Source organism: Halyomorpha halys, unplaced genomic scaffold, assembly GCF_000696795.3.
Source record: "Halyomorpha halys isolate HHAL.00 unplaced genomic scaffold, Hhal_1.1 Scaffold1363.1, whole genome shotgun sequence".
NCBI lineage: Eukaryota > Metazoa > Arthropoda > Insecta > Hemiptera > Pentatomidae > Halyomorpha > Halyomorpha halys.
In genome coordinates this window covers 65,048-87,376 of record NW_027108627.1, presented here as the reverse complement: position 1 = coordinate 87,376, position 22,329 = coordinate 65,048, and the positions used below count along the sequence as shown (strand labels likewise).

The 22,329-nt window shown below is 31.4% G+C and overlaps 2 protein-coding genes across 5 annotated transcripts in view; both read right to left on the bottom strand.

Annotated features, from left to right (window-relative positions):
- LOC106689449 (uncharacterized) overlaps positions 1–10,679 on the bottom strand; it is a 17,385-nt gene extending 6,706 nt beyond the window's left edge. Inside the window, exons 1-3 of one of the 4 annotated variants that reach the window (XM_014434415.2) lie at positions 10,539–10,607; positions 1,693–1,776; positions 10–126 (exon numbers count right to left, since the gene is read on the bottom strand). In XM_014434415.2, the coding sequence (XP_014289901.1) occupies positions 10–123 (114 nt within the window). In that variant the 5' untranslated portion in view covers positions 124–126; positions 1,693–1,776; positions 10,539–10,607. Of the gene's footprint in view, positions 1–9; positions 127–1,692; positions 1,785–10,538 lie in introns of those variants that run through there. The other 3 variants (XM_014434412.1, XM_067046930.1, XM_014434414.1) reach the window with 3 other exon arrangements.
- A 3,747-nt stretch (positions 10,680–14,426) lies between these two features.
- LOC106689448 (uncharacterized) overlaps positions 14,427–22,329 on the bottom strand; it is a 9,389-nt gene continuing 1,486 nt past the window's right edge. The window contains exons 3-5 of the mRNA XM_014434411.2: positions 19,243–19,355; positions 16,559–17,379; positions 14,427–14,541 (exon numbers count right to left, since the gene is read on the bottom strand). Coding sequence (XP_014289897.1) covers positions 16,645–17,379; positions 19,243–19,353 — 846 coding nt within the window. The 5' untranslated portion in view covers positions 19,354–19,355 and the 3' untranslated portion in view covers positions 14,427–14,541; positions 16,559–16,644. The remainder of the gene's footprint in view (positions 14,542–16,558; positions 17,380–19,242; positions 19,356–22,329) is intronic.

Sequence of the window (22,329 nt, the reverse complement as noted above, 5' to 3'; positions counted from 1 at the left end):
TATACTTACTAGCTCATAATCAATAATCTTTGTCAGTGGAGGTGAAGACGGGCATTTATCAGAAGTAACAAATCCAATAATTGGAATTATTAAGATACAAGATAGGAAAATTTGAGGTTTCATTTTCTGCAAAAAAAACAAAAAAAAAAAAAAACTTAAACAGTAATTATAATTATATTTATATACATACATAGTTTATAATCATTAATGTAGATTAGTTTTTTAATCATTTACAATTAAAATTAAAAAAATTCTAGGACTGAAATCCATTTGAAGGAGAGGAAGCATACTGATTCAATATGTCACCAAGATATTTTAATACAAACCATGTTGAATCAATTAATAAATACATATAGAGATATTGCTTGATGAATGTGATCAATGAAAATAACGCTAAAAATTAAAACTTATTTTTATTATTAGTCAACGTTTCGGCCTAAGTTCAGATCCACTAGACCGAAGTTCTATTACAGTTCAAAAAGTCAATCAAATAATTTCTACGCCTACTTCTGTCGAATTGCCTTGAGGAATGCCTAAAAAAACATAAGCCAAAACGTAGGCACTCAATAAAAAAAGTTTTATTTTTTAATATTCTCCTCCCAGACCAGAACCCCTCTCCTCGTCAACCAACTTCTCCATTTGTAAGTAAAAACATTTTGGTTTTATCTAACCAATTTTAACGACATTAATTGGGTGATTGCAATTAGATCTGGTACATTCAGCATCCTAGATGTTACAGAAGTTTAACATAAACTTATTACATGTAACTAAAATATTTTTAAAAAATAAAAGACGATCGACTACCAAGTACTTATCGACCGTAAATCGTAAATGAATTCTGAACTGATCTATTTTAGACACATTATCCTGTCATCTTCCTTATCATCAAGAATGAAGTCATTCCACTCAAAGGAATATTTTATTTATTACGTTTTTTCACCTATAATTGTAAGTACTCTTTCAAAATAAAAAAGGTTATCTTTTTATTTGTTATGAGGAAACTTCAACTAATGAAGAGTAATGATAAAAACTGTTGAAAATAAAGTCATGTTTATAAAAGAATAATATGTTGAAATTCATTTAAGAAGATTAAAAGTGAAAAAGAGAAAAAGTGAAGCCGAAAATGTGGGCTTTATGATGGGGCGTGGCAGACGAGTAGGGAAAGAGTAAGAGCTAATCACTGGCTGCCTTCTGTTGTAGATTAGAGTAAAATGGCGGACACTCCTATTAACCTCGGTTTGAGGGAGAGTTGGATTATGACACCTTCCTGTCCTGATACAACTGGACGAATTAGTACCGTATTCCGGTGATTCTTTCAGTTTTAGACTGGAGTTTTGGGTAATATTGGTACGCCTTCTGTAAATTAGAAATATTGTTGCAATTATTAAGGAACAAAATCGGCAGCGGCAGAAAATCAACGTACCCTAAGGTTATGCCTTCCATACTTTCCAAACCCTCCGGCAGTCCCCAGTCCAAAGGGGGTCAACCAAGAAAATTCGCAATATCTGTGTTGAATTAAATCCAATAACATTCCCTCCCTTTGAAAGGATAGGATTATTTCTGCAGTCGAGTTTTTTTAGATCAATATATTTTTTTGACCATCCCTATAACACTCATGTTTTTTAAAAATCTTATCTTTTTATAAATAAGCCCTTACCCTATATCACTATTTATAATTATTTTTAAATATACCTCAGGTCTTAACAGAATAGAATTGATGTTTCAGGAACCAAAGGTCTTAGTGTTCAAAGCGTATTACGTGTGTCCTCAGCCAACCTGTGTAAGAAAAAAGTTATATAGGGGAAAATGACGTTGTCGGCATGGGCGTAGGCGGGGGGAGTAGAGAATATTTTTGGGTCCTAAGAAAAAAAAATAAAGAAATTAGTAAACTTATTTGATAGATTAAGTCAGTTAAATCAAAGAAGACAACCAACCCAGAATAAGTGGTTAATATTTTAGCCAACAATCCCAGAAGGCTGATGCTCTCATAGCAAACTTAATCACCTCTTATATTTTTGTATTCATTGTGTTTATTATGTGTATTTATGTACAATAATTAAGTTTATATTCGATTTTCAATCCTGAAAAATCCTGCCTACGCCCATGGTTGTCGTCATACATTTTATTGATAGATTTTTGGTCCAGAACATTGTTTTTTTTTTTGGCAAAAAAAAAAAAACCAACATTTTGAGAATTTTTTCTTCAATATCTCGGAAATTATTAGTTTTTTGGTCTTATCTTTTGGACGAGAAGAACGCTCTATTAAAAATAGAAGAAACCCAAATTCCTCTCATTGTATGCCTGGTAAATTATTCTCTACGATGAATAGTTAAGATGCTAATGCCTGGATGGGTATTTTGTCCCCTTTTTTTATTATTTCCAGACCACTGAACAAAATGGACAACAATATTAGTGTTGGCATACTTTAGCATATGATTGGCCACGATGAGCGCTGTTGGTGGCGGATATAAGAAACACTTCACAGTAACGATTAATATCATTTCTATGTTTACTTGATTGGTTGGTTACTTGTGCTTTAGTTCAGCTGAATTTGTCTCTTTTCTTTTTTTATTGTTGTTTATAAAGTTGTTTTGTTTTATTTCTTCGGAAGTTTTTATTAATCAAATGATAGCAATTTGAATATAGCGTGATACAGAAGAAAACTCATTCAAGTATTACCAAATTGTGGCCTTGATGCTCTCGCATGCTGAATCTTAAAGTGAAAAATTAAAAATGTTGTCTGAACTCGACTGTAGCCCATTCTAATGATCTATATGCTTTCAGGTAGGATGAATTTGATTTTGTCCACTATACACAAAATAATCTATTTCGTCCGTCCCAGACAGTATCAATAAATATTAATTATCCAGGTAAAATGAAGAAAAATTAATGAGGAGAAGATGGTTGGGGGTGCGGTCAATGAAAAACACAAATAAGTATGATTAACTTATTTTAATGTGCCGACGTTTCGGCTAGAGTTTCTAGCCTTCTTCAGGGCTAAAAACAAAACAAGATAACAACCACAGTAAGCATAGAAAAATAAAAAAATATAAAAAGAAAGTATAAACAGAATAATTTTAAACATACAATGATTCATTGTATGTGTAAAATTATTCTTAATCTTTATTTATTTATTCTTACTTATTTGTGTTTTTCATTGACCGCACACCCAACCATCTTCTCCTCATTTATCTTCCACGGTCAACTATTTCTCATAATGAAGAAAAATTAAATTTTAAAATTTTATTCTATTTTCATTTTTATTATGTTTTGTTTTTTGTTATTACTGTAATATATTAATATATATTTGCTGTAATTTGGCATTGTATGGTTGGGCAATTAAGTATTCAATAAATAAACAAATAAATAATGTTTGTTTTAAAAGAAAAAGAAGGAATGAAAAATATAATTTTCACCGGGTAATTAATATTAATTATCCATAAATAAATTCATTGATTCTTTAAACTTCTTTTGATGAAAGATTGAATCAAATAGTCCCTTTTTTTATAATTACAAAATCTAATCCACACCAAAAAGTGTCAAAAATCACTTTAGTTGCTCTTTACTTACGATTTTCTTTGGAATCATACAGGTTATGCTACTGAATACCATACTATAATTCACTAAATAAACTTATGCTACTAAAATTCATGAAATAAACATAAAAGTACGTCATAGTAATTATAATTTTATTGCTTTAGAAAATTATGTTTCAATGTAACGGAACCTCCCATTGCTATTTTGCTTTATTTTACTATTCTTTTCGACTTTTCAGGGCGTTTGTACTTAATTTTTAGTATGTTCTAATTATTGCACTTGGATCAATTGCACATGTATAATTATCGACTGGTAACAAAACTGGTAATGGCCGAACACGTTAGGGCGAGGCAACCAGATTGCCTTTTTCAGCTCGGGGTTCGATCTCCTATAGAATTACTCTTTATTTCGCAATTCTCATCTACCTAAATGAATCATGACTTTTCTTATCTGGGACTGAATAGGACTTCAATGAAAGACTACAATCTTGCATTAATAAAGTACAAATAAAAACTTTGTTATAATTATTACCTTACCATACTAGGTATATTTTCCAAATTTGAGGTCTATTATCAATTCATTAACCTCTTCACCATTTTCATACTTTCCTCTGAAGAATCACTCACCTACTGATACTGTTTCACTGGTCTACAATTTATTTTAATTTTAAGATCGGATTGAAAACGTTTAAATTTATTGAATTCTTAGTGGAATGAGCCCAAACGCGACCAAAACGCTTTACATCCCATCATAAAAATACACAATTAGTTGAAATTAACATTAAAATATTTATTTTTGAATTATGCAATATAGTAATGCCGTTTGGTCACGTCAGGGCTAATTTTCATTACAATTAAAAAAAAACTTAAATACAAAAAAGTGTTATACTGTGCTATTAGGTGTAAAAGATAATAAAATATAAAATGTGACAGTAACAATGATATGATATGGACAGGTGTTTTTAAAAAAGTGAGTTTAAGGTTTTGGTGTTTTTGCCTTCAGAATACACAAAAAAAGTACGTAGTGTAAATTTGTCTTAAAAGCTGACATCGTATCTGTGAAAAAAAGAAAGTTATCCTTTTCCATTGGAAAGTTCAGAGTTAGATGCACAAGAAAGTAACTGGAAAAGTCTAAAAAAATTACAACACCCTCAAAAGATAGATTTGAGCCCGTTGTTATGACGCACCAAAAATCAAATCAAATGTAAATCCTTTTTTTTAAAGTAGAGCAAATGTTTTATTTATTAAACATTTTTACCAACTTAAGCATGGTAGCACATATCTCATACAATAATCCTGAACAGGTAATTTTGTCATTTTGCTGTAACAAAGTTCTACAAAGTGTCAAGTTTCTTAACCATATTATAATCTTATTGCGTCCTTATAATATAATATAATAATATTGTATTATATTTGCGTCCTACTACGTTTACTGGTACTGGTATTTGGTGGGGGGAACAAGTCCGGCAAGTGGGGCTACTGGTCCTTTTTGCCAACCCCTGGCGGCTACCTGGTGGCAACTCAGCTTACTAACCAAGGTGGGAGTGTCAAGATTCATTCCTCGGGACCACCGAAAAATGAATGTTAACTGCCCCAGGTGGGAATCGAACTCACAACGTTCCGAACTGAGCGCACTGAGACCTGCGCCCCAACTAGTACAAGAGCCCAAGAGGAGAAAAAAGGCAGTTATCACACCCCAATTTCTGATTACTTTAATGAAACCTATGTATAATTAATAGTCAAAATTGATGAGTCTGCCAAGTATAGGTAGGGGGAATAAAAAATGGCGGCTGTTTCAAAGCGATTAAAAGAACTAATTTTTCATTCGGAGCTCTATTTCTTAAAAAACAGGAACAACACAAGAAAACCTAAGAGAACGTCATTTAAAGAAGAGTAAATTTGCTAAATTATGAGCCCTAATAGAGTTATTTACGTTAAATGGTTTTAAGATACAGCTTTTAAAAAAGCAACATTTCATAAAAATGTTGTATGGAACATACAAAAAGATCAGTAGTTAGTGAACTTATTTTGAAAAAATTACATCTCAAAACCCATTTGACGTACAGATGTCTATTAGTACTCAAATTAAAGCTATTTTAATGAGCTATAAAGTAGTTTATGATGTTTATCTTCGTAGGAGTAATAGTTTACATGAAATTTGCTAAAATAAATTGATTTATAGTTGTTCGGACAAATTTCCATTTGCCAAAATTATATTCATATGTGAATATCATAAAAAACAACTACCCCTACGAAGATAAGTGTCATAAACTACTTTATAGTAAGTTAAATTTCCTTTATTTTGAGTGTTGGCAGACATATGTGCGTCTTATGGATCTAGAGATATATTTTTTTTTTTTTTTTCAAAAATCCAACATTTTATACGAACAACTATAAATTAACATTTTGTGAGTTTATTTTGTCAAATATCATAAAAACTACTACTCCTACAAAGATAAACATAATTGACTATTTTTTAGTAAACTTAACTAGCTTTAATTTGAGCGCTGGCAGACATCAGTACGTCCAATAGTTTCTGAAATGACCTTTTTCATAAATCAAATTTATTGTCCGAACAACTATAAATCAATTTGTTTTAGTAAATATCATGAAAACTACTATTCCTACGAAGGTAAAGATCATAAACTTCTTTATAGTACATTAAACTAGCTTTAATTTGAGTGCTAAAAGACATCAATACGTCACATAGTTCCTGAGATAAAAATTTCTCAAAATAAATTAACTAACTACTAATCTTTCAGTAGATTTTTATGAAATTACGAAATGTTTTTTAAAAAGCTATATCTCGAGAACTATTGGACGTAAATAGCTCTTTTAGGGCTACTATTTCAGAAAATTTACTCTTCTTTAAATAATATCCTCTTAGATTTTCTAGTGTTGTTGGTAGTTTTTAAGATATAGAGCTCCGAATGAAAAATCAATGTTTTTTTAAGGTTTTGAAACAGCCGCCATTTTTTAATCCTGCTACCTATACTTGAAAGACTCATCAGTTTTGACTAGTAATTATACATAGTTTTCATTAAAGTAATCAAAAATTGGGGTGAGATAACTGCCTTTTTTTCTTCCCGGCTCTTGTGCTAAACACGTCCCTATACTACATACTAACACAACTTATTGAATGATTTAATGAAAAAAGTATCATAATTTAAAAATGCTCTTTAGAAATATATGATTGAAAAGTTATTTTTATACTCTTTTATTTTTTGTTTTGTGTGCAAGACGAAAAAAAAAGTTTTATGGAACCATTTTTTCTGTTTTCTAAATCTGCTCAAATAGTTCCGGTGAAAATTCTGGTAAACGTTATTTTTTATGAAAGAAGAATGACAATTATATAAAGAAAAATGTTTAAAGTTATTATAAGTTCTTCCTTAAAATCTCGATTGTCTTATTTATTTAATCATTGAACAGAAAATATCGATTGATAAATTTCATAATCGAAATGTGATTTATCTATCAATTAAAAAAATTAAAAGAAAAGTGATCGCGATTACTGATAACAAGTAGGAAAGAATTATATAAATACAATCAAACAACAAGTTTCATAAGTTAAATAAATAACATTAACCGACGTTATTTTAAAAGTAATAACCGTTAAAAGAACATTTTCTCTCTCTCTTTTTTTAAAAACTATTTTTTTCTCACTTTTTCTTATATGAATTTTTTGTAGTTGGATTCAACCTCAGCTAGTAGCTTATTTTGGAGCCTAAAATATTGTCAGTCAATTATTATAAATATTTACTTTTCATCGAAATTACAGTTAGCACGAATAGAGATCATTATTATTGTTATGGTGCAACTATTGCTTAAAAGAAATTAGTTAATTTTCTTACCGAATAAAGCTGAAGCGGGTCAATACTCCTCAATATCTTTGACGAAGTTAACCAATGTAAAAGTGTCTTTTAAGTTCAAACTGGTTACTGTTCCATAATGAAAGCTAATGGTATTGGTTAATAATATAAGTATAGAAACAACGTGGTAATGACAGCAATAATTATTTTTTTCATACTAGGGATGACTATTAGCAAGGTGAACTCGGCTGTATGATCCCCACTTCTTGTCGGCCTCCTGACAAGTTTTGATATACTTGGTCGGTGTAATCTTATTCCACTCTCCTACTTACTCACATTTTTTCTTAATATGAAAGGGAAATGAGGATTGTAAATTATCTTAATTCATTTTGAAATTTACAATAAAACAATCTGTATTTAATGTTTATAATTATGTAAAGATAAATTCTAAATATAATCTCTTCTTAGAAATCTATCTTTCTGCTACGTTCAGCGTAAATTACCACTGCAATCGCAATATTATAACATTATTAGATTACATTATTTTTCAGTTCACAATAGATCCCTTTCAATTTGTCAGGAAAATCGAAAATATGTATAATTTTAAAACAATTCTACTCAAACTCGTTTCAGTTTTAACTTACATGTTAAAATTTAATATTGATATTTTATATTAAGAAAAAAGAGGGTTTGGCAGTTGCCAATTTATTTATTTCAATGGCTGGATTTTCCTGATATTTTTTCTGTACATTGATTGTTTCGAATATTTTTACAATTTGATAACAGTCTATTACACATCGTATTAATACTTTGGATTATGGTATTCCATATTGATATATCACGATGAGAGCATATTTCTTGCAATTATGTCCCAATGTGTGAACGTTCATTATAGCAATTTTAATAATTTCTTTTAGAAGAGAGTGATGATTGATCCCTGCATTTAAAATCATCAGTAGTGAAATGTTTGATATAAACAACGGTACCAACAATTTGTAGACGGTGACCAGTTTTTTCTGGGAATCAATTTCAGCCATTGTTGTCTTAAATTATTCTCTTTCGGGAAATGAAACGTTGTAATACAACCCGAGTTCTTTATAGAACTGGAATAATTACTGGTACAAAAAGGGACACAACATTTACGAGGCATAGTGAACCTTAAATTGATTTATATTAGAAAGACGAAGAATGCAATAGCTTAGCGCTGAGAAAATGGTGAAATAGAGAGCAATTTTAGACTGGAAGATCGAAGACAGCCGAGTGTGCCCGATCTCTCTCGATTCATATCATATGTACACGGCTTTGTTAAACTATGTTATTATTGTTAGGAAGTTGATATTCGTTATTCGCACCTCATAAAACCATTAAATAAGAATTTTCGTACTAGATAAAAAACCAAAACGGTGCAGTGCGCGCATTAAACAACTTAGACTTACTATCCTACTTACGTCTTTAAGTTTTGTGTCGAAGTTATCGCTGTTCTAGTGATTTGAATGTATGTAATAATATAAAGACCAGAGAAAGCGAAAATTATAAACAAAAACATTTTTTTTTATTATTGTTATTCGTTTCTTATATATATAATGCAATTTGTAACATATATAATTCTAATATAATATAATGCATCCAAAAAGTTCTGGCAGTATCAGTTTTTCCCGTTAGAATCGGTTATCTTTATTTTTTATTTTTTTTATCCTTTGGTAACTTATTAAATTATTTAATAGTTTGTATTTATCCATTGTTATAATTTCTAATATTGAGTACTATTTTTTTTTTCAAATCAACAAAATTATAGGTATTTTAGAGGAAGTGTTTTTGAAAATTCGGTATTATGGCCTTGTTAGACTATTTCAACGGGGATAAAACTTTTCTGGAATTAAAGAAAAGTTAATTTCTTATTGATTTACCAAGTTTAATCAAAATCGATAGTCATTTTGAAGTAAGCCAAAAAAAAAAAAAATGTGAAAAATCGATTCTATAAGTAAGTACAACCGGTCGGTCGATTTTGTCGAAAAAGTTGCCGTCATATTCCATGTAGATACCGGCCTTAAATATACAATTTAAATTTCTTATAAATTTTCGATTTTGAGTTAGGCTGTTCATACAAACAGACACATATCTTATTGGAAGACTTGGTGATTTGGACTCAGGGGACCTCAAAACGACCGCAATGCTTTTCCTTACTATAAATTCCATATATACGTAAGTTAATTTAAATTTTTTTATAAATTTTCGATTTTGAGTTAGGCTGTTCATACAAACAGACTCATATCTTATAGGGAGATTTGGTGATTTGGACTCAGGGAACCTCAACAACGATCGCAATACTTTTCCTTACTATATTTTTCATATATAGGTAAAATTTTGTTATTTATTATGTACTATATAAAAGATCGTAAAACTACATAAAGTGACTAATGAATTTTAGTTTAAATAAAATATAATTTATCCAATTTTAATCTCAAAACAATTTGTGTTCCTTTATAGGTCCGACGTTTCGGCCTATTCGGTCATCCTCAAGGACAATCTTAAATACAATTTTAGAACCACATAAATTTAAAAAAAAAGTTATGCATGTTATTCTGCCCCAGTACACAATTACCCTATTGTCAAATCCTTTTATTAAATAAAAGATTAAAACTTTTAATCACAGCTAATGCTCACTATTATAATTTATTTATTAATTTAATATGAAGAATTGACAATATAGGGTAATTGTGGACTGAAATTAACGATCTGGGCAGAATAGTCTACATAATTTTTTTTTTTTTAAATTATATTAAGATTGTCCTTGAGGATGACCGAATTGGCTGAAATGTTGGAGTTGTATAGAAATATAAATCATTTTGAGACTAAAATTAGATAAATTTTACTTTGTTTAAAGAAATAATAATCAGTCTCAGGAATGTGTGAAGATTAATTCATGATTTTGAAATAACAATTTACTCTAAAGTCTGCACTTCCGGCTGGCATAACTAATTATTTAGTGCTGTCATTGTTGAAAAATACCCCTATATATAATGCTTAAATTAATAAATTTAAATTTCGGCGTCTTTGTAGTTTAAAAACGTAATATTGAACGACCATAAATAACCGTAAGAGTTTTTAAAAATCATTATGTAAATATTAGCATGCATTTTTCTGCTTAGAATATTAGTAAGTTTAAAAAAAAAAATTGATTTAGTTGTATTACCTTTGTTATGTGATAGAACCTACTTCGCACCGTGTATTTCTTCCTACTGGCGATAATGTACTTGAGATGTCTGGATTTATGTGATGCAACAGTGCGATAAGGTATAAGCACTTTCGATGAAGTCATCAAGAGTTCGAATGTAATGAGCAACCTCAATGATCTGATTGGTTTTTACGAAACTGAAACGAATGAAGTAACTTAAAATAAATTAGAATGGATTATTTTCAATTTGGGATGGTTTAATATAACAATGCGTTATACGTCATCTGCTACTAGTACAAGAACCGGGTGGAATAAAACTCGTTACTATACCCAATGTTTGATTACTTTGATGAAAACTACGTATTACACTTGTCAAAATTGATGAGTCTGCCAAGAATAGTTAAGGGTAATACAAAATGGAGCCTGTTTCAAAGTTAAAATAAAATAATTCATTCGGAGCTCCAAGAGTAAAGATGCCTGCTAGCACTCAAATTAAAGCTAGTTAAACGTACTATAAAGTAGTTTATCTGGGATGGTGTAATAGCTTTTATGATATTTTGCATATGAAATTAACTAGAAATAAATAAATTTTTGCAAATACCATGAAAACTACTACTACAAAAATAAACTGCTTTATTTATGCCATAAACTACTTTATTTACGCCATAAACTGCTTTATTTACGCCATAAACTGCTTTATTTACGCCATAAATTACTTTATAGCATATTAAACAAGCTTTAATTTGAGTGCTAATAGATTCTGTACGCCTCATGGTTCCTGAGATATATCTATATAAAGTACTTTTTTTTTTTAATGTTGTTGCTCTTAAATAACTCGGAAACTAATTAACGTAAACAGCTCTGTTAGGGGTCTTATTTTAGTAAGTTTACTCTCTTCTAAATGATGTTCTCATGAAGGTTTTCCAGTGTTGCAGGTTTAACAATGTGGAGCTCTGAATGAATTATTTTTTTAACTTTTAAAACAGCTACTATTTTTCAGGTTGGCAGACTCATTGAGTTTGACTATTACATAATTTTCATTAAAGGAATCAATAATTGGAGTGAAATAACTGGCTTTTATTCCTCTTGAGATGTTGTACTATATGTTTCTTCCAGCTCTTACAATACCTTTTCTTTTGTAGTGTTTCTACAGTTCAAAATCATCATGCTTTCTAAGCATGAACATTAGTAAAACTTTTAATACTTGTGAATTGGAAATGAAATCATACTTTCGAAGTAGAATTACCGGATATAATAAATTTCGGAATTTTGAATAAACTTGAAAATATCAGATTAAACAATGACCAAGTATGCCTACAGAAATTGCTATATTGAATCACTATGTAGGATCGAGGAAGCGGTAAATTATTTAAATTGGTTGCAATTACTTAAACCTTTCTGGCAAGGTCGAGCAACCTTGGTGGTTTCTTCTTCAACAAAAAGTAGAAATGCTGGCTTTTATTTTTCTGCAATAAAAATATTACCTGTATGTTATAAATACACTGAGAATTGCTAGATTGGTGGCAAAATAAAAACTCTCTTTTTTGATCTTTGTTTCAGTTAAACGAGGTTAGTTAAGAGTTAATGACAATCCCATCTTTTAAACGGAGATATCATAAGTACTTTCATAAGATAAAATTGAAATAAATGTTTTACTATTATTATGTAAGGCACTTACCTTTTGTGAAATTTCTTAATCATTATTCTTCATATCAACAAAGGATATTTTATAGTTGTTTTTATGGTTTTTTCACGATGCTATTTTATTTAAAACGACGCTGTTTGCTGCCAATAAACGAGCATATTTATGACTTTTTCTGAATAAATTTTGATTTTCTAGAAATAACATATTTTAGTTGGTAGTTGAAATACAAGTACCTGTGTCCCGTTCCATTATAATGTACAAACTAATTCAATTATTCTTGTAGTTCGTACAACTTCACTGGCTTGTAGTATGAAGTAGTCGCCGATGAACACTAAGTATTAGTGCTTGTAGTTTTTATACATGCATTTATGAACTAATACTATTAGGCTCCATTATGAAACAGGATTGCCTTATAATATTTATCTACTCTTGTGAGATAGTCACAAATCGTAAAGTGATCATATTCCCAATAAGTGACTGTTTCAAAGGAAATTAAGGTAACACGGAGGGCGGGTTTCATGCCGTTTTTCAATTTTAGTCATTTTTTTAATTATTACTCGATTTAACCAAGTTAAGTCTCCTCTTTCCGTTCACAGGTTGTATAGGACCAGCGGTAAATCGAGGTTTTAGTGGGGCGGGTCGGTCGGGAAGGATTGCCTTATAATGGAAGATTATAAATTATAAAAGAAGAAACGTTGGCTTAATAGTATAGTATAATAGTATAATTATTTACTATTTGAGTTTTTTTTTACCACACCCGGACCATATTGCATTCATCTCGCCTTATAATATTTGTCTCTTATGGGCCCCTTATCATAGTGAACGCAAATAAAGCTCTATAACAAGTTCGTAGCTCAGATCGTTAAGCGGCGCCGGATCGAATCCAGCATGCGGCGTTGACTTTTTTCTTTAAGTGGCCGTCTCAAAAAATTAAAAAAACTTGACCCTCCAACATGGTTAGAAAACGTTGGTCACCTGTAGACAACTATCCGCTGGACACCACTGGTCTAATAAGAATTTTATAAAGGTGTGTCTTGGTAGTCCTAGATAGCTTTCTGCTCCCAAGGTGCCCTTTCAGTCTATGGTAGCACCCATTTGCAGTTATTAATTGCAAGTATATAAACGATATATTTCAAGTTAATATCCTTTTGGTTCACCTGAGTTTTCAGATCGATAAATTCTTCTACTTTCTCGAAGACGAGCTGACTAATCTAAACCTGAACATCAACATGAAGAAGTATCAAGCCTCTGTGGAATTGCAGGCAATGAATAAGAAGATCTACTAGCAAAAGAAGTATGGACTTTCTCCTTAGTCAGAGTTCATATCATTCCACCATTTAAAGACTGAACTAGAAGTAAAAATTCTATTTTATGGAATTTTTATGAAAATTGAGTAACTAAAAAAGGCAACACACAACAGGAGGAAAAAGGTGAAAAAGGAAAAAAGGACTCCTCAAAGAAGTACTACGTATGGACTCAACGAGAAAATATTTCGTTGTCAATTTCATATTACTTACTGGGCGTGATTACCTCCAACCCCATCTATACAGAATTGAAATATAAGTAGCCCATAAGTATCCACTTTTTACTGATGACAAAGACGCAGATCATTTCTTGGATTGCCAAGGTCTTAGAAAATACAAACTTTTACGTCCACACCGAAAATGGCGAAGAAAATCAGGAGTGAAATTGACAATTGTTTCACATAATCCGGCGAAAAAAAGTTTAAATACTATTTTTTGCTAACTTTGATAACATTGTATTTTTTAAGCTAAGCTAAAGGTAAGTAACTATTGAATCAAAAATACTTTTTAAAATGAAATTTGTAACTTCGTAAATAGTTGTATTCGGCCAAAAAAGCACGGTTTAGAAGTTATCAAAGAAAAATTGAATATAGCTCTGCCACCTGTTCCGAGTTCCTCAATTCGGATTCTACTCCACAGACTAGCCACTTTATATGTACTCTACTTTGTAGGTACTCCTCTTTATAGGTACTCCACTTTATAGGTACTTCACACTATTTATAATCTGCCGCATGGACTATACCAAATACTACCACTTGCAATATGTTTTTAGTATTTCCTGTTTAGATTTGCATTGTAGGATGGTCAGTAATTGAAAAGCCCTTTGAAAGCTTAGATAAAGGCTGATGAATGAACTTGAACGGAATATTAGTAACTTTATTTAACTTAAACTTACCTTATAATTACCTGATAATTATACAGACAAGCTTCAAGAGGAATATAATAAGGAGACTAAAGTAAAATTGATTCAAAATTATTTTTATTTTTTTTAAAGTTGACAATCACGCACGGTTGTTACTGTAATATATTTACATAATACCTTTTGTTTGTTCACTGACTGTACTTTTCACTCCTGAAAAAAGAATATCAATGAACCAGAATGATATATTTTTTAAAACGTTATTCAATTTTTAAAATAAATATAAAAATAGAAGGAAAAATTGTGATGATTCTAGATTAAATTAATAGTGTATTTTCTCTTTAGTTGTGGTTCCAATTCTTTCATAGGTCACCAGTACTCTCACGAACCCCTTTGGCCTGTGTCCAAAAAACCGACTCTCGAAAGATCGTGCATGCCTAAGTTCGCCACGGCTTGGCCAACATGTAGAAGCCCCTTAACATAATTCACAGATGACCTTCGGTAAAGTATCTGTACATAACCTCACAAAAGCAGTTGTAATAAAACTGCTCATTCAAAAAACGATACTATATGCTACACTTCACCTATTCATAGAATTCGGTATTCCGAATTTTTTTGAAGTTATCTATCCGAATTTTTGAAGTTATCCATTTGATATTATCAAATGATACCGAAAGTCTAAAATCCTCCTAAGTACCCAATATCCTACCATTGTACTTTCCTGCCGCTTGTAATATCCAGCAATGACATTTGATCTACTTGTTAATATCTCCTCAAAATTGGAGCTTGGAGTGCAGCTATCTATCTTCAATCTGCTGATTCTCAATCTCATGCTTATTCAAAATAAGGCTAAGAAAAATTAATCTAAAATACTTTTAATCCGGAACCTGACTCTGAAAAATTGTCTATACTCAAAATAAAACAACAGAAAAAAATGTCTACTTGAACATTATTACCGGAATACCGAATTCTATACATATGTGAAGTAGCATATAGCATATAGCATATAAGTTTTTTGAATGAGCAGTTTCATTCCATTAAAAGTGCTGTGGTGAGGTTGTATACAGAAACAAGACATTCTGTTCATTCATACAGATTGGAATATTCTTGGGAGAATTATCCTAACAATGCAATAGCTTTAGCCATTTTCCATAATTCCACATTAGATAAGAACTGGTAGGAGCAGCGTCCAGTGGATTCGAATATTTTCTACCCTGGACAAAGATCGACTACGGAGATATTTTTGATGTGCGAAACAGCATACTTCTGCAGAGAAGATTCGTCAATTTTTTCACTGATATTATTTTGAGAACTGACCTGGGATTCTTGGTTCACAAATTATCATATTCTATGAAATTTATTATCAGTTCTACAGCTCCCACCTGCTCTTGTAGAAGTGGGGATACAAGCATCTAGGCTCTTTAAATGCCGAATTTACAGAATACTTTAATTTTGTTTATATGAAATAATCAAACATCTCTCATTGTAAGTAGTAATGTTATGTGGCTAAATATGGACTATGAAAGAATTGGAGTCATAACTTAAGCGATAACAATGCAACCGCCTAAAACACACTTTGACTTCGGCAATCGGACGACTTTGTTTTCTATTGTTTAGCTATTGTCTTGTAGGCAGGATTATTGTTGATAATAGTTTTTACATCTCAATAAACCCTGACATATTTTATTTTCTGAGCAACATAAAAATAAAAAATATCCAACAAAAAAATATTAATTTCATCTCAAGGTGGTAAGTAAAAGTTAGGTGATGCTACCAGATTTTTTCATATAGCCTTAAAAGGTTAATTTAATTTCTCAGCCTTAAACAACTTATTTAGTCCGGAGTTATTGCAAATTTTCCGAGACTAACCAGAACCATCACCAGTAACATACAGCCTCATACTTACCAAACATATACTAATAGGCAAAACATGAACAAAATTTGAGACCTGTATATATATATTAGTTTTAACCAAATATATTGATTGTTTATTTCTTTTTTCTTTTCATTCTTTTTACTGTGCAAACTTTTTAAAAAATGTTCCTACTGTTTGATATATAGATAAAAATATGTATAAAAAGGAAAGTCAAATCACCTCACGGTATTGTGCAAAAGGCATTGCACCTTACCATGTGCTTGTTTTTATTATAGCATTCTGGCAAACAGTATATTATAATTAATAAAAAAAATATATATAAAAAAAAATGAACATAAAAATATCATATGATACCTTTTGTGAAGTTCTTCATTGAACTTTTCTCAGATCTTTAAAACCTGTTATTGGCTTAAGAGGGAAATAAGAGAATTGTTATAGTGCTAAGTTGAACAGGGGGCATCGCACATGGCAGTAATTTTGAAGCCAAGCGTGAGAGCCTGCCTGTCCTTTATATGGATGAGTGGCTTGATCTCCCTCTCCGCTATCCCCCCGGCATAACAAATTATCTTCGTGTAACAACATTCTTTTTTATATTGCTTTCTCCCGTATCTCTTACAGCATTCAGAATATGCAGCTATCCTATAGGTCTTCCTAGGACAGGTGTTCAATTTTACATCAAATACCTTGCACTTCAAAGGCTTCTCGATCGGACAACAGCAAGGCAAGCACATGGATCTGTCGCAACAAGTCCATCTCTTCTGCACAGGGATTTCACAAGGTGGTACAGGCGGTGTTTTTTTTATGCATGTGAGAGGCAAATCCAATTTCGTTATTCTAGGTTTGCAATCATCGTTAGCGGTTAAATCGCAGTCATCAGCAACTTTTTTATCACTCTTGTAACGCAACTGCTGGATGTTAAGGTTAGGTTTGAGCAATGATAGTAAGGAATGCCACGGAAGCCCACTGCCGACTCCCAACAACATATGCTTTGGTTTTGAATTAGACTGGGCTGAGAGAATATTTGTATCACGAAAAATTGTTTGGCCTGAACTAGGTTTTTCCACTTCGATGACTTCCTCTGATGTTTTATAATTTACAGTTTCATCGGACATTGATGTCGTATTGCTCTCCTTCAAGAATTCATCCTCTTCACTTGTTTTAACACCATTCTTAACCTAAAAAGTATTTAAATATCAGTTTAAATAATATAATTCTATATTTGAGGCATTTGGTCGTAAAACATGGTACCAGACAAAATAAAAAATTTTACAAAGATAAAAAGTTTGTTTTGTTCAATTGCTATGTTTTACGTTTAAACAGCAGTCACGTACCGTGATATAATATTAACATTATCCTATTAATATATCCTAAAGATATTTTCGACAGTTTATAATATTAGCGTTAAAAATTCTAGTTATTCCAAAAATGTCAATTCATAAAAAAATTCAGTTACCATGGTTTCTTACAATGCCTCGTTACTTGCCGGACAGAATTTACACAATGATATTCCATATTATTTAAAAAAGTCAAAATTCATATTAAATTAGTGTTAGTACCGTCAGTTAACAAAAAGAGCAGTTATTAAAAAAAAATTTTAGCTCCTGGATATCCGGGTACAAACGGTTTGGGAGAGAGAAACGTATTTTGTATAAAAAATATAAACTGATGACAATGTCAAAGCTGACAATGATATGAAATGCTTCTCTCATGTTTCTATCCTCGCTGTACTAGCACGCATAAGAGTCTATCCCTCCTCTGCGACCTGGTACTGTGCGGTCCTACGGTGGACTCCGATCCATTGCCGGGTTCCTGGAAATGAAGAAGCAGAGTCTTACCAGACAAGGGGTAAAATTACTACAACCAGTCCATCCAAAAACCTATGACTCAATAAGGAACATAGTTAAGGATGAAACAATGAAAACACACATTATCAAGGTGGAGAGGAAAAGATACAAATGTTTAATAGAAAACCCATTCCCAGCTGACCTCCCAGTAGGAGATGCAGAAGCCTGACTGGCCACGCCTATCTACACGATACAGGCTTGGTGGCTCAGGTATATGTGTACTGTGCGACCAAGGGAATGGATGGAGACCACTTTCACAAATTTACTGCTCTATCTGAAATAAAAAATAAGACATTTGCCGATGAGCATTTGAAAAAATTGAATTTGTATAGGGCAGAGCAAGACGAACAAGAAGTCGCACGACCAACTACTCCAGCATAAGAAAAAAAAATAAAAAAGCTGCCAATGATATGACATTATCTTTTTGGTTTAGCAAAGTGTTAAGATGTATTTCTTAGCTTTCATTCAAAATAATCTAAATAAATTACAAAACATAAAACAACTAATGATTTTGAGTGAATAAACATATCTTTTTTATGAAAAATTATCAAGTGCAAAAAAAAAAAATCTTTTCCAGCATATAACGGAGATTTTGCAGCTACTCAAGTCAAGGTGGACTGAATTTCTCCGAGGCAGAAGTAGTTATGCTGACGCAAAACCAAATTTTCCACTCTACATATGATACAATTGAATACTTTTGTTTCAATAAAAAGTTAAAAAAAAAACAAGATTTAAATCTAAATATTAGTATAAATTCCAATATCCACAGTAGTATAGATTTCAATATCCATATTAATATTGATTCTAATTTCGATATTGAGATAGATTTCAATATCGAAATTAGAACAGATATCATTTCGATATTATACTTAGGATAAAATATTTGGGTCGGAATTTCCATATTTTTGGTCGATATATCTGTTTAGAATCAAGATATGTATGAAAACTATGGATATAATAGATATCTGTGTCTTTTTTTTTTATTTATACATCACTACTTTTAAGTAAAATTTAACTTTTGTATAATGTTCATTCCGACAAAAAGACACTAAAGAGAAACCTTCAGGGTTTTCTCTGTAAGTAGATGATCTCAAACGATTGTTATAATTGTTTGTTGCTACCTTAAGACCTTATTTATGTAGTTACTTGTTAATTACTTAGCAATTTTAATAATAAACTCATAAAATTCTTTACCTGATTGTAGGGAATCGACGGAAAAGTACAAGCTTCCCTCACTGCACTTGGTGAGCCGAATCCTGTCTTCGTGAGTAGTGATAATGAAGGAACATTTCGTAAGGGCGCCATACCTATAGTGATAAAATTAATAGATTTTTTTTAATATTGTAAAATAAAACTTTTTTTGAAATCGGATGAAGAATATTTAAACAGCTAAATATATACATTAATATTTTTTAGTATATATTAACATAGTTTTAACTTCATATTAATACGATGTTTTCAACTTAATATACCTTGTTAAATAAATACTTAATTAAATTAAACACTAATTCCAAAACCTTTTACCTCCTTTTTTACTTTCCCTTACCATTATTTATTATTTATTTATTTATCACTCTACCCTGCCTCTTAGACAATACGGATATTCGCAGCAGTAGGTTACAACCCATTGCTGCAATCAAAACAATTTAGATAATTTGCTTTAACTGTGCGCACAGGAGTGGCATAACCTACTCATCAGTGAGATTGTACTATAACAATATTTAGCAAACGACTCAACTAATTTTCAAGTTTGATGGCTCAGATTATTCACTGAGATCACGTGATTCTTTTGTAATAATTTGACCTAAAATAAAATTAAGTCAGTTGAATATGTCCGTCAGTTTCTTTAGGCTCAATTCAAAGTGAAATCCACAATCAATTTTAAAGCTCGATTTATCAAGTTACTCAATAATATCCTGTGATCGTTTTCAAACAGTTTGTGCTCAAAATATAGAAATAATCTTTTATTATATTTTGAAACCTTCTTAAAATATTGAGAAGAGCCTAATGGCACTGTAGTAGATACAGTGAGAACATGTAACCATTTGGTAATCTACTTGCAGTGCTATAGATTCGCGGGTGATTGTTGGATATTCGAATAAAATGGATTTACATTATATATAAATATGTGTTCTAGTGCAGTGTCGCACTAGTCCTTTGACTACTTTTTAGTGACCACCAATTAAAATACTCGCATTTTTCATTCTCTTTCCCATCCTGAAACCAAGTGAAGAGGTGAAAGGAGGTAACAAAGAAGAATTCGTGTTTTCTGTCAATACTTACAACCGCATTTACATAAAAATACATCCAGTAAGTTTGATGAATGTTTCATCATAATGATATGATACAGGTTTGTAGGAAAACTAGCCATTGGTACCACTCTACATTAGAAGGTCCCGAGTTCATCTTCTTTTCAGGTGCCTCGGAGCATTTCAGGAATGGAAGAGGAAGCAAGGTTAGAAACTAGTGGGTTTGGGTGGTTAGGGAGTTTATAAAGAAAGGATTGATATCTGGGTCGGGCAAATTATATATGGAACATCAAATATGATTTTATTTGTGACATAAGTAAGGAGCATTGAGGATTTTATAAAGGATTTGGATTGTAAGTATTGGATACGAGCGCCTAAGCTCAACTTCGTATGAACAGATTGGCCTTATTACAGTTGTTAACGCTATAATATAATTACGTTGTAAATAATTGTAAATAGTATTTTTACGTTGTAAATAATTGTAAATAGTATTTTAGTATTTAATTTAGTTACATTTATTTTATTTTTATTGTTTTATTTATATTTAGTTATTTGAAAAGAAAAATGTGTAATTAGATTTGTTTGTAAAAATGAGTAATAGAGACAGTTCCTAGGCGTGATCATTGTTGCGTCACCTAGCAACGGACCGACCATCTTAGTTTTTTTATGGCAGTTGGAACTAATTAGTAGCCTTGATAGCGTCCTCAACAGCCCTGTCTGCGTATATAGTTTAATAGTTTGGACATTTGTTGAGTGTTTTAGTCGTCACTACAGTTCGAAACCAGACCTTTTCTGTGTTTCAACTTTATTAATGACAGTTCCGGCTAATTAGTGGCCGTGGTAGCATTAGCAGCCCTGTCTGCGTTTGGTTGATAATAGTTTGGACATTTTTAGTGAGTTAGTGAGTCATTACAGTGCGGAACCAGACCTTTTCTGCGTTTCTGGCCTTTGAGTGCAATATGAGTTGTTGCTAATCAATCGGCTCGTATAATTAATAAAAACAACTAGACCCTGTCTGCCCTCAATGAGTGCCAGTGTAGCCATCTTAGCTTTTGGGACATCGGCTGTTTGTAAGCCATTGCACCAAATTTGGACCAGTTTGAGAGTTGCAGCGGAGTATTTAGTAATGGAGCTTCTACCTGCACATCTCGACAAGCAAAATATCTTCCTCTGACCTATCGGAGTGGATTAACCTTTTGACCTAGTGGATTAACCGTCGACCAGTATTTATTTTACATATTATTTGTTTATATGTAAATTAGTTTATTTTATTTTAATTTTCATAATTTTATAATTTATCTGAAAGGCTTTTTATTTTGCTTGTATGTTTCATTTATGTTAGTTTTTAGTTTTGTTTTTTTACCATGTTTAAATTGAACCAAATAAATGTTTAATCTGAGCCAGTTTGTTTTTTGTTCATTTTTAAAGCCTTCCAACAAAAAGACATAGTCGATTTGAGGTGGCTTTAACAACAGTCATGTAGATTTAACTTTTGTAATGAATTGGAAATTTAGACCGTTTGTCTAGTAAGTGCTGTAATAGTCGAAATCGACGTGCAGTTTCCTGCCTTTTCAGTCTTGTGTGAGGATTCCAGGTCAGTCGTTTCTACAGATGTAGTCCAAAGTAGCCATTGGCGTAGATAGGGAGGAGCAGCGGCTCTCCCTAAGATTTTTGGGACCCAAGAAAATAGTTAACTTATTTGATAGATTGGTTTAGTTAAATCAAATAAGGCAACCATCGTGGAAGAGGTGGTAAATATTTTTGCCAGCAATCCCAGAAGAATGATGCTCTCATAGCAAACCTCTTATATTTTTATATTTATTGTGTGCATTTATGTATAGTAATTAAGTTTATACTCGTTTTTCAAATTTTATTGTGATTAAAGGTAATAAAAATTAAAAAAGTAATGATTCAATTTTACGAAGTAGAAATAAAACGATGGGGATATATCTTGGGATGCGGAATTATATCTCTTTCTTTTAACCCAACGTTTCAGAGTGGACAATATAAATATATATAACACACAAAAAAT